We start from the raw sequence: 19886 nt of genomic DNA, 5'->3' as shown, positions 1-19886 counted from the left end.
TTAAGTCATATATGGCATAGTAGTAGAGATCCAGAATTACTTTTCTGAATTGGAAAACAAACAGAAATTTTAAAACTCAGGTCCAAGGGTTTTAGATAAAGCATTGTTGACCTGTGGTGGAATTTAGGGATTTTTCTGTAGAAGTTTTATTTGAGGAAATTGATCATTTATTTAGAAGCAAATTAGCCAGAGGCAGAAATGGTTAGTCTCTGGCTGATGAGAGGAGAATGAAGTGCCATGATCTGATGGCATAACTCCTGAGGGGACAGCACTTGGTGTAAAGTCAAGCCCCAGGGTTAGTTTAAAGAGTGCTCAGTAGTTCTTTTTGTCAAGAGGAAGCTTACAGAATGAAAGCCGAGGAGTTGATTCCTCTTACGACCTTATCATCAATACAGAAAATATTTACTTGGAGTGTTAATCTACAGGTGCATGTAATCTACACATGGGCAAAGTTGATTAGAAAAAGAAATCCCTTGACTTTGAGAAATGATTTGAAAAATCTGACCATGATGTCCAGTTCTATTATTTCATGGAGAAATGTGTTGGTAAACTTACTCTCCTGGCAAAAAAAAAAAAAAAAAGAAAAAAAAAGAAAATGTCAGCATTGAGGTAGAAGATCCACAAGCAACTGAAGTCAGCCAAAATACCTGTTCAGTTTCCTGATCATAGTAATAATAAACGAAGGATCTGAAGACTTAGTCTTGTTGTTTCCCGCCACCCCAGGTGGGAAGTTTTCTCTTGTTACTGCATAAATGCAGGTACAAAATGAAGTCTTCTAAGCCTTTTATGCTCATTTTTTTTTTTAAAGAAACATCTGTTTTAAGAAAATAAGCTTTATACCACTCAAATTAAGTAAAATCGCTCACTTGGAATAAAATATTTATCCAACTGGTATAAAGACTTTCGGGGGTTCATCTTCAGGTTTCTGATAGGTATGAAGCAGTTTTAGGGGCTTGGAAGCAGAACTAGAAGGAAAATTAGTAGAAATTATTACTTTTTATTTCAGAAAGTACCAGGATTGGTCTGTAGATCAAATGTCTGGGGAGGTGGGATGGGGGAAATGCCTTTAAAGATGTGTTTTGAAATGCCCCACAGACTGGCTTTCACCACTACCTGGGGAATAACCCCCATAGCAGTGAGCTACATACTTCTGCAGAGAACAACTTTCTGTGTGTAGTTCGCGCATTGAAAGAGATGACTAATGGATCTTTCTCTAGGCATATTTTGAGATTCTCTTTGTATTTGGTAGAACGTGCCATGCCTTTTAAAAAGACATTTGCAATGAGGAGTGTTGCATTAGAGGCCTGCCAGTTTGCCCAGAGGAAACAGGATCTGGCCCCGTGAACTGACCCCCAATTAGGACACACTCCTCGCGGAGGCTCCATCCGCTTTTCCAGAGCAAATGTCAGAAGCCTGTGACTTTTTTTTAACCAGGACACATATTTGTTGTTGTTGCTGTTGTTGTTTTAAGCTAATTTTTGTTGAAATACACACAGATTATAAGTAGATAAAGAATGAACTCAGCTGTGGTAAAATACCAGTGTAACTAGCACCCAAATCAAAAATCGTGCTTGAGGGGCCCTCGATTCCCCTTAGTGCATTGTCATTCTCTGGCCCCTGCCCTGTAACCACCATCCTGATGTCACCATCTGTTGGTTTTGCCTGTTATAGAAACTGGGTATATAGAAATGATATAAGAGTGTATACTCTTCTGTGTGTGGCTTCATTCTTTCATGAAGCGTTTTTGTTTTTGAGGTTTATTTAGTTTAGAGAGAGGGAGTGAGGAAAGAGTGGAGGGGAGGGTCAGATGGACAGGGAGAGAGTCTTAAGCAGACTCTGCACTGACTGTGGAGCTTGACTCAGGGCTTGATCACAGGACCATGAGACCTGAGCTAAAACCAAGAGTCAGAGGCTTAAGCAACTGCGGTATCCAGGTGCCCCTCTTTCAGCGTAATTTTTGTGAGTGTTCTGACTCAGCATTAATCTTAAAGGTCTCTTTGGGGCAACTTTAAAAAAATCCAGCAGATTGGTCTGAGGACATCAAGTCTAAGAAGGTGTGCAGCTAGTTGTGTAGTCCTGTAATTGTGTAAGGAGTGTGAAGCATGGGCATTGGAGAGGTTGAGCACTGAGTAAACTCTAGGTGGCATATTTCTGAGCGCTTTCCCCTTTGCCTTTGACATGCCAGAGGGACTCCTTCCCTGCAGGGCACAGCTTTCCAGGTCCAACAAGGAGCAAACCTAGTGGGTCTGCATTTAGGAAGGAGCTCAGTGCTTCAGCTCTGTCTTCCCTGCAGAGGGGTGACAGGTTCATTCACTGCCCTTACTCCTATCAGTGAGCTGTCCTGATGGGCACAGCATGGAGTGGTTTTGTGGAAGAGCGGAGGAGGGTACTGCAGGCCTGCCCCAGAGGTGGCCACTTAGCGCTGTGCCTGATCCTTGGGAGGAGTGGTCTGTCCCAGAGCTGTGTGCCGTCCTGTTGTTCCTGTTTTCTCCCCAGGAAATCAAAGGTTCCAGACTTCCTTCAGAGGGCCTATTAACCATGGTTCCCAGCAAGTGGGAAGAGGCAGTGCTGATGTGATATGTCAGACAATTAATAATTCTGGAAGAGCCGAACTAGGGAGCAGACCGTGTACCACTGTCATTCATTTTATAGAACAGGCTTGTCACTAAGAAACCACAGAACGGTTCAAGATTAACTGCTTCATGCCATGGCGATGTGTATTTAAGAAGACATTCCACCGTGTATCATACCAGTGAGTGGATAAATATTTTGAATTTTCAAAGTTTTTGACTCCTGTCATAATTTGGAGAGCTGCATGCTTCAGCCTGTGTGGATGTGGTCAACGTACCAGCACTTAAGTTATTTTCCTGTCTCAGTATTGTCAAAGCGGCAGAGCTTACTAACTTTATATTTTGTAACCAAGGAAAATTTTAGCATTTAGAACAAGCACACAAAGAAATAAACACATTAAATCACTTAACCCGGCCTTTCCTTCTCAGAGCATGCCAGGAAATTTGGAAGCAGTCATTTTCATTCTGCTTTCAAGATGGGAAAAGGGAGACAAAAAGGACATGTTTGAAAACCTCTATCAAAACCTCCACTTTTGTAGACCTTAAAACTTGTCCTATTTCACCAACTTCAATAGTGGATCTGAGTATAAGTAGTTGGAGGGCAAAGGGCAGAGCATACTAGTAGGTGTTCTGTGGCATCATGAGTGGGTGTCAGGGGAATGAAGGTACTGGCCTCTCAGCCCTCAGGCTGGCGGGGATGCAGAACCCTGTATCACACCAGGCAGATGGCATCATCTGTGTGTCTCATGACGTGAAATTGTTTCTGAAGTGCTGCTTTACACAGACAGCTTTTCTAAGACTGAGGTGGGATTTTAGCTGAGTACTAATAAGACCCCCGCATGGGAAGACCTAAGGGAGAAGTGTACCAGAAGAAGGGTACAACAAGTGCAAGGGCCTTGAGGCACGAATGCATTAACAAGTCCTCAGGATGGAGAAAGGGCAGCGAGTGGAACACAGTGACTGGGACACTAATGGCGGGGTGACCTCACTGAGAGGCGGGCACAACCCAGGGGCCAGATCTCTGGGGCTTTGTCCTCACTGGGGAGTTTGGATTTTATTCTGTTTTGGGAAGCCACTGTAGGTTTTTACACTGGGAAACATCATGATCATAACAGAGAAATATAAAACCATGGTGTTTGGATTCAGAGGAGAATTAGAAACAGACTCAACCCATTCTCTGCATCTTACTGGCGAAGGAAACTTTTCTGTGCTTTGCTGCTGTTGATATTTTTGGTGGTGTCATTTTTTCATCTATAAAACCAAGAAGTTATATGTGATGCTTTCTGATTTCCGTTCAGCTCTAAAGATCTTGATCCCAACATACCCCTCTCTATTAGTGTCCTAGGACCACTGTAACAAATGACCACAAACCAGATCGCTTAAAACAACAGAAAGATGTTCTGTCAAAGTTCTAGAGGCCGGAAGTCCTCCACAGGGTTGGTTCCTTCTGGAGGCTTCAGGGGAGTGTCTGTTCCATGCCGCTTTCCTAGCTTCTGGTGGTAGTGAGCAATCTTTGACATGCCATGGCCTGTAGATACGTCACTCCAGTCTCTGCCACCATTATCACGTGGCCTTCTCTGTCTTTTCATTCAGTACTATGGTAAGGACACCAGTCCCCCTGGAGTCATTGGATTGCAGACCTGCCCAAACCTGGGATAACCTCATCTTGATTTGATTATATCTGCAAAGATCCTATTTCCAACTAAGGTCATATTGACAGGTTCTGGGGGATAGGACTTGAACATATCTTTGTGGGGGACACATTTCCACCCATAATACCTTTGTTCCACCACCTTCATAGTAATGCTTTTTCTATCTTGTTGACTGACCTCTACTTAGTTTAATGGAATCTGAACAGCCATTTCATCTGAACAGCTAAGAGGTCAAAATACTGCACCTCTGTTACTAAACAACACTGTCTGCCCTTTTCACATAGATGAAATGTAGAAATACTGTCAGAATTGTTCAAATCTGACATACCCAAAATGTCTTGCTTCATGGAATCATCAGCCTCGGACCCATAATCCTCACTTCCCCATATTCTTTTCTGTCCAACAGAAGTGGGGTTTTTTTGGTTGTTGTTGTTTGTTTTGTTTTCATTTTTGTGTATTTTTTACTTAACCAGCTATTTGGTTTCATTCAAATTGCATATTTATTCTTTGCCTTGTACCAGAAATTATTTAAGGTGCGTGTGTATGCGTGCGCGCGTGTGTGTGTGTGTGTATAAAACAACATGGTGTTAATTAAAGGTGCGGTCAAAGAAGGAAAAAAGCAACAAAATGAAAAGAGAGGCAAGACAGAGCTTTGGATTCATTAATCTGTGACCTGCCTGGCATGATGTAATGAATGCCAGGCAGGTCACAGATTTTACTTTCCTAATAGCCAGTATGGAGAGGGAGGCCTTTGAGTTTCACACTGCCCAGAGTTTTGTGGGGCCAGTTTTGAAATCGACTCTGAACATCAGTTTGGAGGATTGCAGTGAAGCATTTCAGCGAAAGCAGTTCTGCTGGGAGGCAGGGGGAATAGAGGGAAAGGTGGCAAGTTGATGGGACTCACATTTCCATCTCTGCTAATCTGATTCGGTCTGGCATAAATGCAAAACCATTTCAGGGAGAGATTGAGTCAATTTCTTTCAAACAGTTCTTCCCTTCCCCCCCCCCCCCCCCCCGGCCAAAGATTTTATTTATTTATTTGAAAGACAGAGATCACAAGTAGGCAGAGAGGCAGGCGGGAGGGGGTGGGAGTGGGGAAAGCAGGCTCCCCGCTGAGCAGAGAGCCTGATGTGATGTGGGGCTCTATCCCAGAACCCTGAGATCATGAGCTGAAGGCAGAGGCTTAACCCACTGAGCCACCAGGCACCCCTCAGACAGTTCTTTATGAACATTGTACCTTTCTTAATCTGTTTATCACCTTGACCCTTCCACTTCTTAGATGGGTATCAGTGAAGAAGTAAACAGTAACCTCTCTGGATTTGAGTAAGCCTTCATTCACCTTCCTGGGGCATGCTCTAACGTATGTGGGATTACCATAGCAATTTTTTTATATGGAGTCATTTACTTTGCTCTAAAGTGTGTGCACATTTGTGTATCTAGTGCAGCTACATAAGTGTGTCAATGCCTTATTTCTGAATATTCATTCAAATTTCTGTACTTAACAGAGTTACAGAGAGAAGTGATGATAGTCAAAATGCAGAAATATTCACTAATGATCAAACCACTCAATTTAGTCCCCATTCTAGCATATTATTTCCTTCCTAGCATCCTACCCACCCATCCGGCCAGTGTTTTTTTGTTCGGCTTCTTATTGATTACTGATACTGTACAGTGCAAATAAATTGCAGATTGGGCAGAAGAGCAAGGGCTTCACAATGGCAGTGAAAGTGATACAGGAGTTGCACACAACCACTGACATTGAGGCTTGGAAGTGTGGGATTAGTTAATAGTTGAAGAAGGAAATTCTACAGTAATAGGGACATTATTGGGAAGTCTTTAAATGCCAAAGGAATCATTTGAATATCACATGATTGGAAGACCCTTGAGAAAACTGTTGATGCCTTGGTGATTATTTGTTCTCTGATTTGCTCTAAAAGGCTGACCTAAAGTGATGAATGTCATATAGCACTACACTGGAATTTTGTTAGAACAAAATTGTTAAAAACACAATATTTGGTTCACTCTTTGTTCATTGGGGGAAATGGCACATAGTTGCAGTTATAACCTACATATTAATCATTAAGTATTTTATGAACTTGTTGGTGTAATTTGTAAATTTTTTTTGAAGGTGAAATCATAACCTTTTTTTGGTTACTATTTACTATTAAATTTTGGTCTTTTATGTTGATCTACCTTAAGTGACCTTTTTTTGGTCTTAATTTATCTTCCATTAGTGAGCATCTCTCCATTCTTTGCTTCAGCCATAAGGGGTGTAGTATGTTGGAAAGTATCCCCTCAAAATTCCCAGAACCCGAATATATGACCTTATGTGGAAATAGGGTTATTGCAGATTTTAAGTGATAGTAAAATGAGGTCATGCTGGAGTATGGTGGCCCCTTAATCCAGTATGATTGGTATTCTTTTAGGGAGAGGAGAAGAGACACAGAGATACTTCCAGAGGGAAGATAGCATGTAAAAAAACAGACACAGCAGAAAGAGTGCCTTGTGATGGCAGAATTTGGAGTGATGGGTCTACAAGCCAAGGAATACCCAGGGTTGCCAGCAACATGAGAAGCCAGAGGCGTGGGACAGGTTCTCCCTCAGAGCCTTAGAAGGGACTTCTAGCTTATAGAACTGTAAGAAAAGAAATTTCTGTTGTTTTAAGCCCCAGTTTGTGGTAGTTTATTAAGCCCTAGGAAACTAATATAGGGCGTTTTTCAGAAAATTATTCTGCTATTTCGTGGACTATGTGTTAATCTTCATAGTCCGGCCCAGAAAGGTATTACGTCAGGTTGGAAATAGATAGAGAGTGATTTCACTGCCTCAAACTCAATATGGCTTAAATAACTTGCAGTATTTTTGGTATTCAATATGTAGCTTCTTGTTTAAAGAAATGGATTTTTTCTGTTAATAACCGAGCTGGGAGCAGTTTTCACTAGTATAGTGTAACAGCACACACTTCTCTCTTCACCTGTACATCAGTCGTACTTGTGTTTCATGGTAGCTTTCAAGAGAAGACTGTCACTAGCAACTTCTACTTAAAACTAAGGCATTATCTTTTACATCAGGCTCCATAAGTGTGTTTTGTACAGAGGATTTCTAAAGTTTGAAACTGGTTCTTTTCAATAGACTGGAATTATGATTATACGCCATTATCATCAATACCTTTTAAAAAGAAAGTTGTAGTACTGTTTGTCCCCAGACAGAACCTGGGGTGCGTGTGTGTGTGTGTGTGTGTCCTTTGAAACTCAAAGGCTAAGTCAGTGTATTCCATCATCCGGTATGAAATGTTTGTTGAATTGCCTCACTGGCACCCTGTCTTACATTATCAGTTGCTGGCTCTAGTGTCAGTATGTCATGCCTGGCAGGTTAGTGGGTTTTGGCAGAGGAAATGAAACCTAGTCAGTTACTCCGAGATTTATAGTAGATCTGCTATTGCAGGAAGTGGTGAAAAGTTGATTGATAGTTGGAGACAAAATTCTACAACAAGAAACAGGATGTATGCTTTCTATTTATACCCAGGTTTCCCTACATTTTAGGGCTCCTTTTGCACTTTGTTTTGGTTCTTTCATAAGGCCGTGCAGTCCCCTACCCTTTAACAGAGTCACCAAGATATGAAATAATTTGAGGGGATTCTCTGTTAGCTTAGCCATGGTAAAGGCATGTACTTCCCGCTGTGACTGTTACTCTGTCGTGGTACTTGTATTCACTGGAACTTGTCAAAGAGCCATTTTTTATTAAAAAAAATCCTCCAAGTAAGGTATTATTTCACATCTACAAACAGAATGAACTTTTTTTTTTTTTTTTTTTTTACAAGCTACATGGTAGCATTACATTTCTAAAAACTTTCTAAGGAAAACTTGTTTTGAGTATTTTATTAAAATATGACATCACTGTGATCCAGTCATCATGTCTCTTTTAAAAGATGAATCTCTTCACTCCTGGTGGAATACATTCTTAACCAGTATGTGCTCTTCACTTAGATATAAAATATATACTGTAAGTACAATAGGAATTCAGCGTATTCATGACTTTGTATCCTAATGTACCTGGTCTTTGTAAGCATTCTGATTAACTAATAGTGTCACTCAACTGACAGAACTTTTTGACATGAACTAGCTGGTCTGTTTTGAGTGTGACAGTGGAAAAACCACTAACTACGTTATTGCGGTGCTTTCTGAAATGGAAAGGGACATTGTGGAGTTAGGTTCTAGAATTTACAAGGAGTGGCAGACTTAGAACCAATTCTAATTGTACCAGTGGTTGAAAGAACAAAAAGTCTCCTCTTTCATGGCTTGATTTTTTTTTCTCCAAATGAGTAGTTTTTTTTTTTTAATTGCAAACAATGATTGCTACAATAATTCTATTCAAAATAATTGAATAGAAACAAACCCAACTTTCATTCCTTGAGCTGTTTGGTCATATTCTACATCAGTGATGCTTTGAAATTTTTAATTCCTTATTATTCTAGCATTCTTTAGGTGGTGAATTCAGAATGCTCATCCATAAACTTAAGGTTTCTGTCACAACTTCAATATTAATTTAGGAAACTAGCCAGCTTGAGGTAGTAGTAAAAGTGGGATTAATAAATAGAGATGAGTCTGGGTGAAGAATCCTAAGTGAACACAGAATTCATTTTTTACATACTTTATTTTTTCAAAAAAAGATTTATTTATTTCAGAAAGAGAAAGAGAGCATTAGTTGGAGGGACAGAGGGAGAGAAAGTATCTCGAGTAGATTCTGTGCTGACCATGGAGCCCATCATGGGGTTCAATCACATGACCCTGAGATTATGACCTGAGCTGAAACCAAGAGTTGTATGCTTAATGTACTATACCGTCAAGGTGCTCCCATTGCTTATCTTTTTTTTCTTTCTTTCTTTCTTTTTTTTTTTTTTTTTTACAATTTTATATAAACCAGTCACTTTAAATGTGATACAGCACTTAAAATGAGAAACAAACTGCAGGAGAAAGATTCACATTACCCAGTAACAGGCACGGGTCCTATTAGGATCACATGGCTCATCTGAGCCTCTTTCCTGCCTGTCAGAGTGGATCCTTTTTAGTCTCACATTTGTGGGGTACGCTGGGTCTGAAAAGAGCCAGGATTACAGGTGAGAGGCTTTGAAATTCCAAATTTGTTCTGTTACACACGACAGATACAGTAAAGTAGACAATAGCAAAGATCCAGATAGTTTCATCTTGAGAGTCGACACCTCTACCCTCTTCGCTGTTTCCGCAAAAATTATCCAAATGTTTTCTTCCAGGTCTAAGCCTCTGTCATTCAGGCTCAGATGTGTACTTCATTGAAGCTTGCTAAGCTAAACCATCAATGTTTGCAGACTTCTGTGCCTGTACCTGTCAGAACTTGCTCATTTGGAAGATGTTGAATAAAGCTCCAGCTGGAGAGAAGTAAAGAATGTGGTCTTGGGACTGGAAACTTCAGAGCCCGGCGATTTGTGGGAGGCCCCGTGGCAGAGGAGGGAGTGCCCTGGGGCTCTAAGGCACAGGTTTCTGATCTTGACTGTGCCTCATTAGCTGGGTGAACTTCAGCAGGTCTCTTACCCCTCCAACCTTTTCTTATGTCATCGGTAATGTGGACAGAGATGAAACTGACCCGAGAGGTTGTCATTTGGAGCAAGTGTTTTTGGATCATCATCTTTTGTATATTGTTGGAAGTATTTGTTGTGGCTTGTAGGAATGTGAGATGTATGGTCACTGAAGTAAGAGCTTTTATTTCAAAATTTTATTTCTAATATTATGATTTAGTGAGAGGCATGGTCTTCTTTCCCAGATTCCTTGCTCTTTCTCTCTTCAAGCTGCAGGTTGTCACCCTGAGAAGATCTGCTTCAGTGAAAAAGATGGCAGTGAACTAGCTCCTGGGCTGACAGGGCCATAGGGCAGAGACGTCTCAGACTAGTCCACTACCTCGGACCAGATTCTTTACCAGTGGTCATCAGGGTTTCAAAACAGGTGGTGGGTGAACACCATCGACACCCTCCTTGGACGTGGATGTAAGTTACATTATAACCATCTTACTCCGTAACTGTGCTCCTCGAGATGTCTCAAACTGGTGGGAGCATCCAGAGTTTATAACCCTCTGGTGAATCATAAGCTGATGTTAGCTGATCTTATCCTAGTTTTTCTCTTTACCCTAGAGAGGTAAGCTTCCTTTTCCTAACCTCTGAGGATTCCAGCCCTGACACTTGGGGGTTTCCTTGCATATGAGAAAGTTGCCCTCCATGATCGCTGTTGCCTGTGGCCATGCCCCCACTCACTGCGCCTTGCACCTGTCCGTGGATGCTGCCTGTGCTCACGGAGGGCCAGCAGTGGGGATGGAGCTTCTTTGCATCAAGTTTCATTATCACGGCACATACTCTGAGACCAAAGGGTCTCAGATACATCAAGGCACTTAGGTGAAAAATACCACCTTTTTTCACTTGTTTCCATTGCCCCACCAATCACTTCAGCTCCAGTGAAATGAAGCTTCATTTTCTCAATGTTATGGGATGGACAGCTCTTTCAGTAGTGAACTTGCCTTGTGAACTCACCCTCCTCCAGTGTGTCTCAAAGCTGCTAAATGTTCTGTATGCTTATTTCTCTTTAGAATGTAGAGACGCGTAGAAGCCATGTCAGTGTGCTGACCACTTTCACTCACTGCCTCCCATTTTCATCATCATTTCCGATTTTCCTCTCTGGGAGAGTGAAGACAGGGTTTTTGGACTCGGAGTATGCTTTTCGTTGCTTCTTTCAAAAAAAAAGGAAAAAAATTAATTCATCCAAGTTAAAAAGTTTATATTTAGTATAAGGTAACATTACAAATTTAGAAAAATACTCTGATATAACACGAAACGGTGTTCCGATAAAAATAAAAAACACTTACTTGTGGAGCATAACAATAGCATGAAGGACATGGGGAGTTAGAGAAGAGAAGGGAGTTGGGGGAAATTGGAAGGGGAGGTGAACCATGAGAGACTATGGACTCTGAAAAACAATCTGAAGGGTTTGAAGTGGCGGGGGGGTGGGAGGTCAGGGTACCAGGTGGTGGGTATTATAGAGGGCACGGATTGCATGGAGCACTGGGTGTGGTGAAAAAATAATGAATACTGTTATGCTGAAAATAAATAAAAAGTAAATTTTTAAAAAAGCACACTACATCATGCTGCTCTCTGTAGTACTGCATTTTATTTTTCATATATTTACAACTTTTAAATAGAAATTAACGTTCACAGAGGTTTAAAAATAATATGCAGTGAAAAGCCGCCCTTGTGCCATCACCATCCTCCACCTTTCTAGTCCCCGCCCCTTCCCCCCACGTAAGCTAGTGTTTTCTGTAGCTTTCCAGGTTTATTGATAAGTATACAAGCAATAGATGTGTTTCTATTTCTTTCTCGTTTTTTAACATAAAAGATAGCATATACATACGGCATGCCTTTTGCTGTTGCTGTGAAACAGGATATCTGGGTTAGCCCATGAACAGCTTTGTTCCTTACACAGCCATAGACTCTTCCTTTGCTCAGAGAGGAGAGTCCGTAACTTGATGAACCAGTCCCATATCGGGGGCATTTTTTTGTTTCCCATTTCCGGGTATGAAAAGCAATGCTGGAGTAAATAACCTTGGCCTCTGTCCTGTAGCATATGTGCTTAATTTCCAGATGTGGTATTGCCGGGTCAAGGGTGTGTACATTTTCAGTTTTGTAAGTTATTGCCAACGTCTCCTTCACAGGGGTCAGACCTGTTTAATTTCTCATCAGCAGTATAGGGAGGTGCCGTTTTCACAGTCTGGCTGGTCATGCTAGGCTAGTATTTGGATGTTTGCCACTGTGATAAATGAAAAATGTATCTCAGTGTGACTTTAGTTTGTACTTCTCTTATTTGACTGGAGTTGAACATCTTTTCATATGTTTTACAAGCATTTATATTTATATTTCCTTTTGTGGGAATTATCTGCTTATGTCTTTTGTCCATTTTCTGATGAACTGTTATAGCCCATTTTTAGGAACTTTTGGGGGAGATGAGGCCTTGCCCTGTGACATGAGTTGCCAGTATTTTTCTCAATTTTATATTAGCCTTTTGACTTGATAATGTTTTGTTTTGTTGGTGGTGGTGGTGGTTTTGGTCTTACAGAACTTTGGTGTTTGTTTTTTTTTTTTAATTGAATTTGTCAGTCTTTGCTTTTCTTTTGTGACTTCCAGATTTTTTTTTTTCTTTTAAGATTTTATTTATTTATTTGACAGAGAAAGAGAGCACAAGCAGAGGGAGTGGCAGAAGGAGAGGGAGAAAAAGGCTCCCCGCTGAACAGGAAGCTCTATGTGGGTGTCGATCCCAGGACCCTGGGATCATAACCTGAGCCAAAGGCAGATACTTAACTGACTGAGGTGCCCCGTGGCTTCTGGATTTTAAGTTGTAGTTAGAAAGGGCTTCCTCATTCTAGGGGCATAGAGGGAATCTCCTGCATTTCCTTGTAATACTATATTTGCTTCATTTTTTTTTTTTTTACATTTATAGCTTTGATCTATTTTGGGATTTATCTCAGTGTCACGTGAAGTATGGATCTAACTTTATTTTGTTGTTCCTGGGCCAATTAATCAGTAGTCCTAATATTTCTTCAAATGGCTTTGAAGGTCCAAAAAGTTAGCAGCTCTTGCAGAAGCCTTAAAGGAAGAATCCCTGACAAAGGCCCAGCTGGGCCTAGACCTGGAAGAGCTGGAAGCCGCAGCACTTCTTGTACAAGAGGAGGAAACAGCATTAAAAGCAGCCCATTCCATGTCCAGGCAGCAGACCCCTTCCTCCAATCCTGAGGCCAGTGATTCCGAGGAATCAGACAGCACCACGTCGTCTGAGACTGAAGGTTCAGACTCAGAACAAGGGGAACTCACAGGCAGTGAATCTGAGACAGCAGATCCCTTGCCAGGTTCCTCTCCGGAGGGAAGAAGCGCCCTGCTTATTGTTGCCGGTGGGGTGTGCAGAAACACAGCCACCGAGACATCAGATGGCAGTCCTGGAAAGCCACCTGCCTCTTCCCAGGCTCTTAGAGGGTGCCGGCCACTGATAGAGGAGCTTGGAGAGCACCTGAACTCGACCGTTCAAGTTTCTGAACCTGAGGACTCGGCTGCTGGAAGCCACAGCACCATGCAGGGCAGAGTTGACTGGCAAACACCGAGTGATGGACGCCAAGGGGTTTTCCCCACCATTGAGAATTAGATAAGATTTGGTTTCCTTTACTGAATGATAATGCTTCATTTTCACTTTGTCCCTTTTCTTAGTGTGTACAGCAGTGTTTTTCGGTGAGCTGATGTTGATAGCTGTTGGTTTCCTTGGTACAACTTTAAAAATAAAGTTTTAAAGTATTTTTGCCGAAGTATAATTAATATTGAAGATGAAATAATAGTTGGGCCAGAATCTCTAGAATGCAGAGCCCATTAACATGGTTTTCTTCAAGATTTTATTTTTAAGTAACCTCTAAAATGTGGGGCTTGAAGTCACAAACCTGAGATCAGAAGTCACAAGTTCTAACAGCCAGCCAGGCACCCCCATTAATATTTTTGGTAGCCTCACCAAGGGATATTTGACATACAATAAACCGCACGTATTTAAAATGTACAGTGTGTAAGTGTTGACATATATATGTGCACAAAATGAAATCATCACTGCTGCCAAGATTCTGTTGTTACCCATCATTCCCAAGTGTCTTCATCTCCCTTTGTTACCCCTCTCCCCTACCCCCACCTACCACCCACCCACCCCTCCAAATCAAAGCACTGATTTGCTGTGACACCGAACATTAGTTTGCGTCTCCTAGGATTTAATGTAAATTGAATTTATAGTAATATGTACTCTCCTAAAAATTAGGCTTATTTCACTCACTGTAATTATTTTCAGATTTGTTGGTGTAGCATGTATTCAAAAGGGCATTTTTAAAAAGGTTTTTCTTTTTTCCCGTATCTGAGAAATATTTCATTGGATAGATTTTTTCCATTCACCTACTGACGGACATTTGGTTTGTTTCCAGCTTTGGGCTGTTACAAATAAAGCTGTTATGAACATTTGTGTGCAAGTCTTTGTGCGGACATATGCTTGCATTTCTCTTAGGTAAATATCCAGTGGTGGAATGGCTGAGCCATATGGTAGGTATATATTTAACAGTTTAAGAAACTTGCCAGACTGTGTCCCAACATGGCGGCACCGGTTCTCGTTTCCACCGGTAAAGTAGACTTGCAGGTCCTGCACATTCTTGTCATCACTGAATGTGATCCGTTTTTACATTTTAATAAGAGTGAGGGGTGTCTCACTGTGGTTTTAATTTGCATTTTTTAAGACTTCTGTTGGTGAGCCTCTTTTCAGATGCTTATTTGTCACCCACAAATCTTTGTCTGTTCAAATCTCTTGCCATTTTTTTTTTTTTAAAGGCTGGGATGCTTATTTTCTTAGTTTCGAGTTTTGAGAGTTCTTTATAAATTCTGGATACATATCCTCATTATGAGTCATCTCTGCACACCTTGTAACCTTCAACTGGGTGCCACACATTGTAAATTTCACCTTGCTGAACATGTGGTCTTCTTCAGCTTTGTTTGGGGATGCAGTTACTTGGAAATAGTTTGATCTTCATGCATCTTGCTTGCGTAATTTGTTAGGCAGGTATGGAAGTGTTCAGTCTGGATGAACTATTGCCTGGTACTAAGGAAGGATTTTCCCATGCCCCGAAATTACAAATTTTCCAGTTCAGGTGATGGAAAAACGGCACCTGTGTGAACGCTGACCGCTGTTCCCTCCAGTGCTTTCAGATGGTGCTTTCCCAGGGATGACACGCTCTCTGCAGTAAGTACTCTCATGAGTACCAGACAGGCTCTCTCTAGATATCTAGCCTTCTCTGCAGCTCCCTCTTCTCTGGTCCTCTGTCCTGCAGCTGCCGGCTGCCTCAGTCTCCCCCTTGTCCTCCACTCTGTCTCCTCAACTTGGGAGTCCACTGGAGTCCCTCCTCATGCAGCCTGGATAGTGTCTGCACGATGACGCGGCTCACTGTGTTTGTTTCCCATTCCCCAGGATCACTGTCTCTCATTGCCTAACATCCAATGTCTTAAAAACCATTGTTACACGTTACATGTAACATGTTACATGCACTATTCCTTTTTTTTCTTTTTTGGTTATTTTGGGTCAAAGAGTAAATCTGGTGTTTATTACTCCATTAATGTTTTCAATGTTGAGTTTTCCCACTTGAGTGTAAGCTCCCAGGGAGTGGGTTCTGTGTCGTGTCTGGTTACCACTGATTCATCAGTGCCTGTATCCTCAGCACTCCATAAATATTTGCTGAATGAATGAACAAATGAAATAAACCAATTTGCTCTAGGGAGGAAATGAAATGAAATCTGATCGGTATTAATCTCAGTAGCATTTTTATTTCAAGAAAGGGTATGCTCCCTTTTACTCTAGGTTTATATAGGTTGCAAGTATTTGTATTTCCAATACAAATTTCAGTTTGTATTAACAGAATAGTTGGGGTGACTGTGCCTTTTGACACGCATGCTAATTCCTGAACGCTCTTAACAGCTTTGTCGGAATGTGTTGAAGACTTTTCTCTGGCCCCCTGCAGAGCTTCAGAATCCCTGTGACCATTGAAAATGCATTTCTTCTTGGTGACACTTCACCTCCAGCCAGTTTGAAAAGTGCATGATCGGTTACCTCCTTCCTTCACTTCTCCTATTGTCAAGTTGAGCAGATCCACTTTTGTCTAAAAGTTTCAAGCCACAGAAATTCTTTCTTCTACCAACTCTGTCCTTACTTAGTTATCTACACAAGACCTACTTCTGTGAATCTTGCCATGGGTTGAAAAACCTGTTAGTCCCTTCCTCAAAGAATGAGCAAACACAATCCTCCCTGGATATCCTCAGAGCAGAGGAGCTCCATAAACAACTCCCAGGAGTACCAAAGATGATACGAATGGGCGCCTTACTTTTCGACTCCCGTGTCTGCCGTGTTTCTTTTGCCTACGCTCTCTTTGTTCACACAGGGTTAAAGCTTTGTGATATCACATTACCCTGGCTTTGTTTAAGATGAGTTAACACTACACCACGTCTATAACAAGTCCAAAGGTGCTGCCTTTTGATTTTTTTTTTTTTTAACTTGCCAACCTGCCATGCCACTCTAGGGAGCTCCTGTAACCAAATGACTTGCCCAAGAACCCTGGGTGATGGGAAAAACAAATATGTTGGGGGGAAAGCAGGAGAGGACCTCGGCCACTGGTCGGAGCTCAGTGGAAAGAATTAAGTCTTTGGGGTTGTTGAGGGGAGGCGGTAAGTTGCAGAGCTAGAGCTCAGGTATGACCGGCCCACAGGGGGTACACCCAGCTCCAAACCTCCTCCTTCCTTTTGAAACTGGGAATAGAACTGTTTTCTTGCTTATCTTAAAAGGGTGATGAGACTGTATGTTCAAAAACACTTTATGAAGTGGGAAGTCCTAAACAAGCATGAGGGTTTAGTACTCTTCTCTGACTTTCCAGAGCTGAACAGGACTCTGTTGAGCTCCCCGCCAACAGGTTACTGGGGGAGTGCTGGGCACTGTGAAAATGAGTCAGACTTGTTAATCGCTCCAGAGGCATGCCAGTGGTAAAAGTCTACACAGTTCAGCAGATTAGAGAGAAATATTAATTATGTCAATGAATCACATCTTCTGGGTTCGCATTATCGTTGACCTAGTTTTCTATGTTCTGTCTCTCCTCTCCCATTATCCTTGAAGAATAATCCAGAGCCTTGCCGTGGGCATGATGGGTTTTAGGTGCCAGTAACTCTGCTGATATCATCTTTCACTGGCACAGGATTAATTTACAAATGAGATTGGGCTGCTCCCAACCACTTTCTAAGTTAGTCGAACAGCTGGGGGGCGATTTTCACACCTGCTAGTGGAAAATCCACTTTGGTCATATGGATCAAATTCTATGGTGAAGAACTGGAGGAAGGAGAGAGAGAGGGTCAAGTTTTCTCCACCGTAAGACTTCATAAAAAATTGTTTTTATCAGAGGGGCCCCGGATATCCATTTTGTTACAAAGAGATTATTATCTTGTAACTAGAAATTGCCCCTTACAGTCAGTAGTGACAAAAACACCTCTAAAAGAAAACAGACAAAAATTAAAGACAATGTAGGAGTTAAACCTTACTGAAAAATATACAGAATCTTCATAATGTATTACAAAATATTTGAAGATGCAGAACTTCCCCTCCTATCAACTGACGGGTTGTGTAATGGCGCTGCGTGTCGGGTGAATTGAATGAAACTTCATAAACAAATCTAACTGTTTGGTCAGGCATCTCCATTAAAGCAAATCAAAAACTGCAAATGTTTCCTTAACATCATTCCGTCTGAATCCCCGACGGCCTTCTTGTTTGTGATCTGCTCCCTTTCCCGGCCATTCTCCGAGCACATTATATATAGTTTCAATCCATACCAAATGAAGGAAGCATTGATTAGACTTGATTTAAGGCAGCAAGTGATAAATGCAGCTGGAAATTGATTCATGCCTCTCAAGTGACTGGGGCACAGCCATCTACAGTTGACACAACTCTTGTCTCAAGGCTGGAGAAAACAAACAGGGAAACACATGTCAGACAGATAAATGACTTCGCTGTTTTGAGCTCTCCGTGGAGGCCATTTGTTTTCCTAGATAAGGAAGACTGCTCTCCGAAGTCATGAAAAGATAAGCTAGAGAAAAAGGATGAATGTGGAATTGGATGCCTGAGCCCTTGGAAAAAAACCCAAACAGAAAGGATTTACCTCCGAGAAGAATCTTGCTAGGAGGCTCTGCTCTGTTCTCTCCTCTCATCCCGGGGCGCTGCTGGCTGTGTTGGCCAGGCCAGTTCCACTCCAGCCAGGCCCGCATCCTCAAGGCCCTGTCTCCAGGATCGTAAGTGATGGCAGTGGGATGCTGTGGTCCAAGTTCTTTCCAGCAAGACAGTTTCCAACTGCTCTTTCGAGTGAGCAGTCTGGGGGAAAAAAGCAGCGGGAATGGCTGAGTGACTCAAGAGCCCCACTTAATGAATTGTGGCCTGAAGGGCCAGCAGTCTGACGACAAGTGACAAGTTTAGAACCCTATCCCCTCCAGAATGCAATAGCCCTCTGGCAATGCAGTGCCTCTCATGGAGCCTCCTGCATGGTACAGGGTTAAATATTTACTGCATTTTTACTCTGTTTTCTCACCTCAACATGGTTGCTTATGCATTGCTTTCTCTCCTCCCTCTTAGTTTGCATAGATGGACATCTCACCCATCCTTCACAGCCCCATTCAAATGTTACCTCCTCTAGAAGGTTACCTCATTCTTCCTGGCTGGAAATTATTTCCCTCCTCTGAACTCCCACGAAATCCAGGCCAGGCCCTGCTGGAAGAGCCTCGAATCCAGGGAAAGCTAAAAGGATCAGAGTGGGGAAGTGTGATGCCTGTGAGACCATGCCACAGAACAGTTTCCAGAATTCTTGTGTTCAGACTTATGTAAAGTTAAAGTTACAAAAAACAAAACAAAACAAAACCCACCGTGGAATGCAGAGGGCTGCTGACATAAAGCTGCCAACACTTGATTTTGTATATACAGTTGACCCTTGAATGACACAGAGATTAGGGGTTGAAAATCCACATACAACTTTTCACTCCCCCAAACTGTAGCCTGGTGTTGACCAGAGGCCTCACAATAGCATAGTTAACACATATTCTGTATGTTCCATGTATTATAGAATGTGTTTTTATGATAAACTAAGCTAGAAAAAATGCTATTAAAATCATGAAGAGAGGAGTGCCAGGTGGCTCAATCGGTTAAGCATCCTACTCTTTATTTCAGCTCTGGTCATGATCTCAGGGTTGGGCTTGGTGCTCAGCACAGAGTCTGCTTGAGATTCTTCTCTGCCCCTCCCTTTATGCATGCACATGCTCTTTCCTTCCCTAAATAAAATCTTAAAAAAAAAAATCATAAAGAAGAGAAAGCATATTTACAGTACTGTATTAATTGAAAAAAAAAATCTATGCCTATTAGTGGAAATGCCCACTTCAAACCCATGTTGCTCAAGGGTCACCTGTATCCAGGTATCCTCACCCAGCCACTGAAACCTTTCTTTCATAAAAGCATGTTTACATCAAAAGAATAAAAGGAGGGACTCCTGGCTGGCTCAGTTGGTTAAGCAGCTGCCTTCGGCTCAGGTAATGATCCCAGCGTCCTGGGATTGAGTCCCACATCGGGCTCCTTGCTCGGCAGGGAGCCTCCTTCTCCCTCTGTCTCTGCCTGCCATTCTGTCTGCCTGTGCTCGCTCTCGCTCCCTCTCTCTCTGACAAATAAATAAAATCTTAAAAAAAAAAAAAAAAGAGTAAAAGGACAGAATTGAAGTCGGTCTTCTAAATTGAACATACTTAGCTTCAAGGACAACTCTTTTCCTTGAGAACCAGAGTTGGATTCATTGGAATTTTCCTGTTGTGTGGTGTATTTGCCAAGCATGATGTCTGACTTGTCTGGGTGCCCCCTCACAGCTCTTCCTCAGCTGGGGAGCAGCAGCAGCCTCGTGTGTTTTGAAGACAGCACACCTTTGAATTAGAGATGAGACTAGACTTTACTAACAGCTGTCACATGGTGAACTACTGCCTTGCGCCAAAGTCTATGTGAGGCCTCTCATGTCAAGCAGGAACTGTCTCCAC

General features: G+C 42.0%; 1 protein-coding gene across 1 annotated transcript in view; it reads left to right on the top strand.

Moving 5' to 3' along the window:
* SHQ1 (SHQ1, H/ACA ribonucleoprotein assembly factor) overlaps positions 1-14278 on the top strand; it is a 102926-nt gene extending 88648 nt beyond the window's left edge. The window contains exon 11 of the mRNA XM_059390161.1: positions 12846-14278. Coding sequence (XP_059246144.1) covers positions 12846-13425 — 580 coding nt within the window. The 3' untranslated portion in view covers positions 13426-14278. The remainder of the gene's footprint in view (positions 1-12845) is intronic.
* Positions 14279-19886: the final 5608 nt, after the last annotated feature.

Source organism: Mustela nigripes, chromosome 2 (assembly GCF_022355385.1).
Source record: "Mustela nigripes isolate SB6536 chromosome 2, MUSNIG.SB6536, whole genome shotgun sequence".
Lineage (NCBI taxonomy): Eukaryota > Metazoa > Chordata > Mammalia > Carnivora > Mustelidae > Mustela > Mustela nigripes.
Note: the sequence above shows the minus strand (reverse complement) of the source record. Positions and strands in the feature narration are given on the sequence as shown.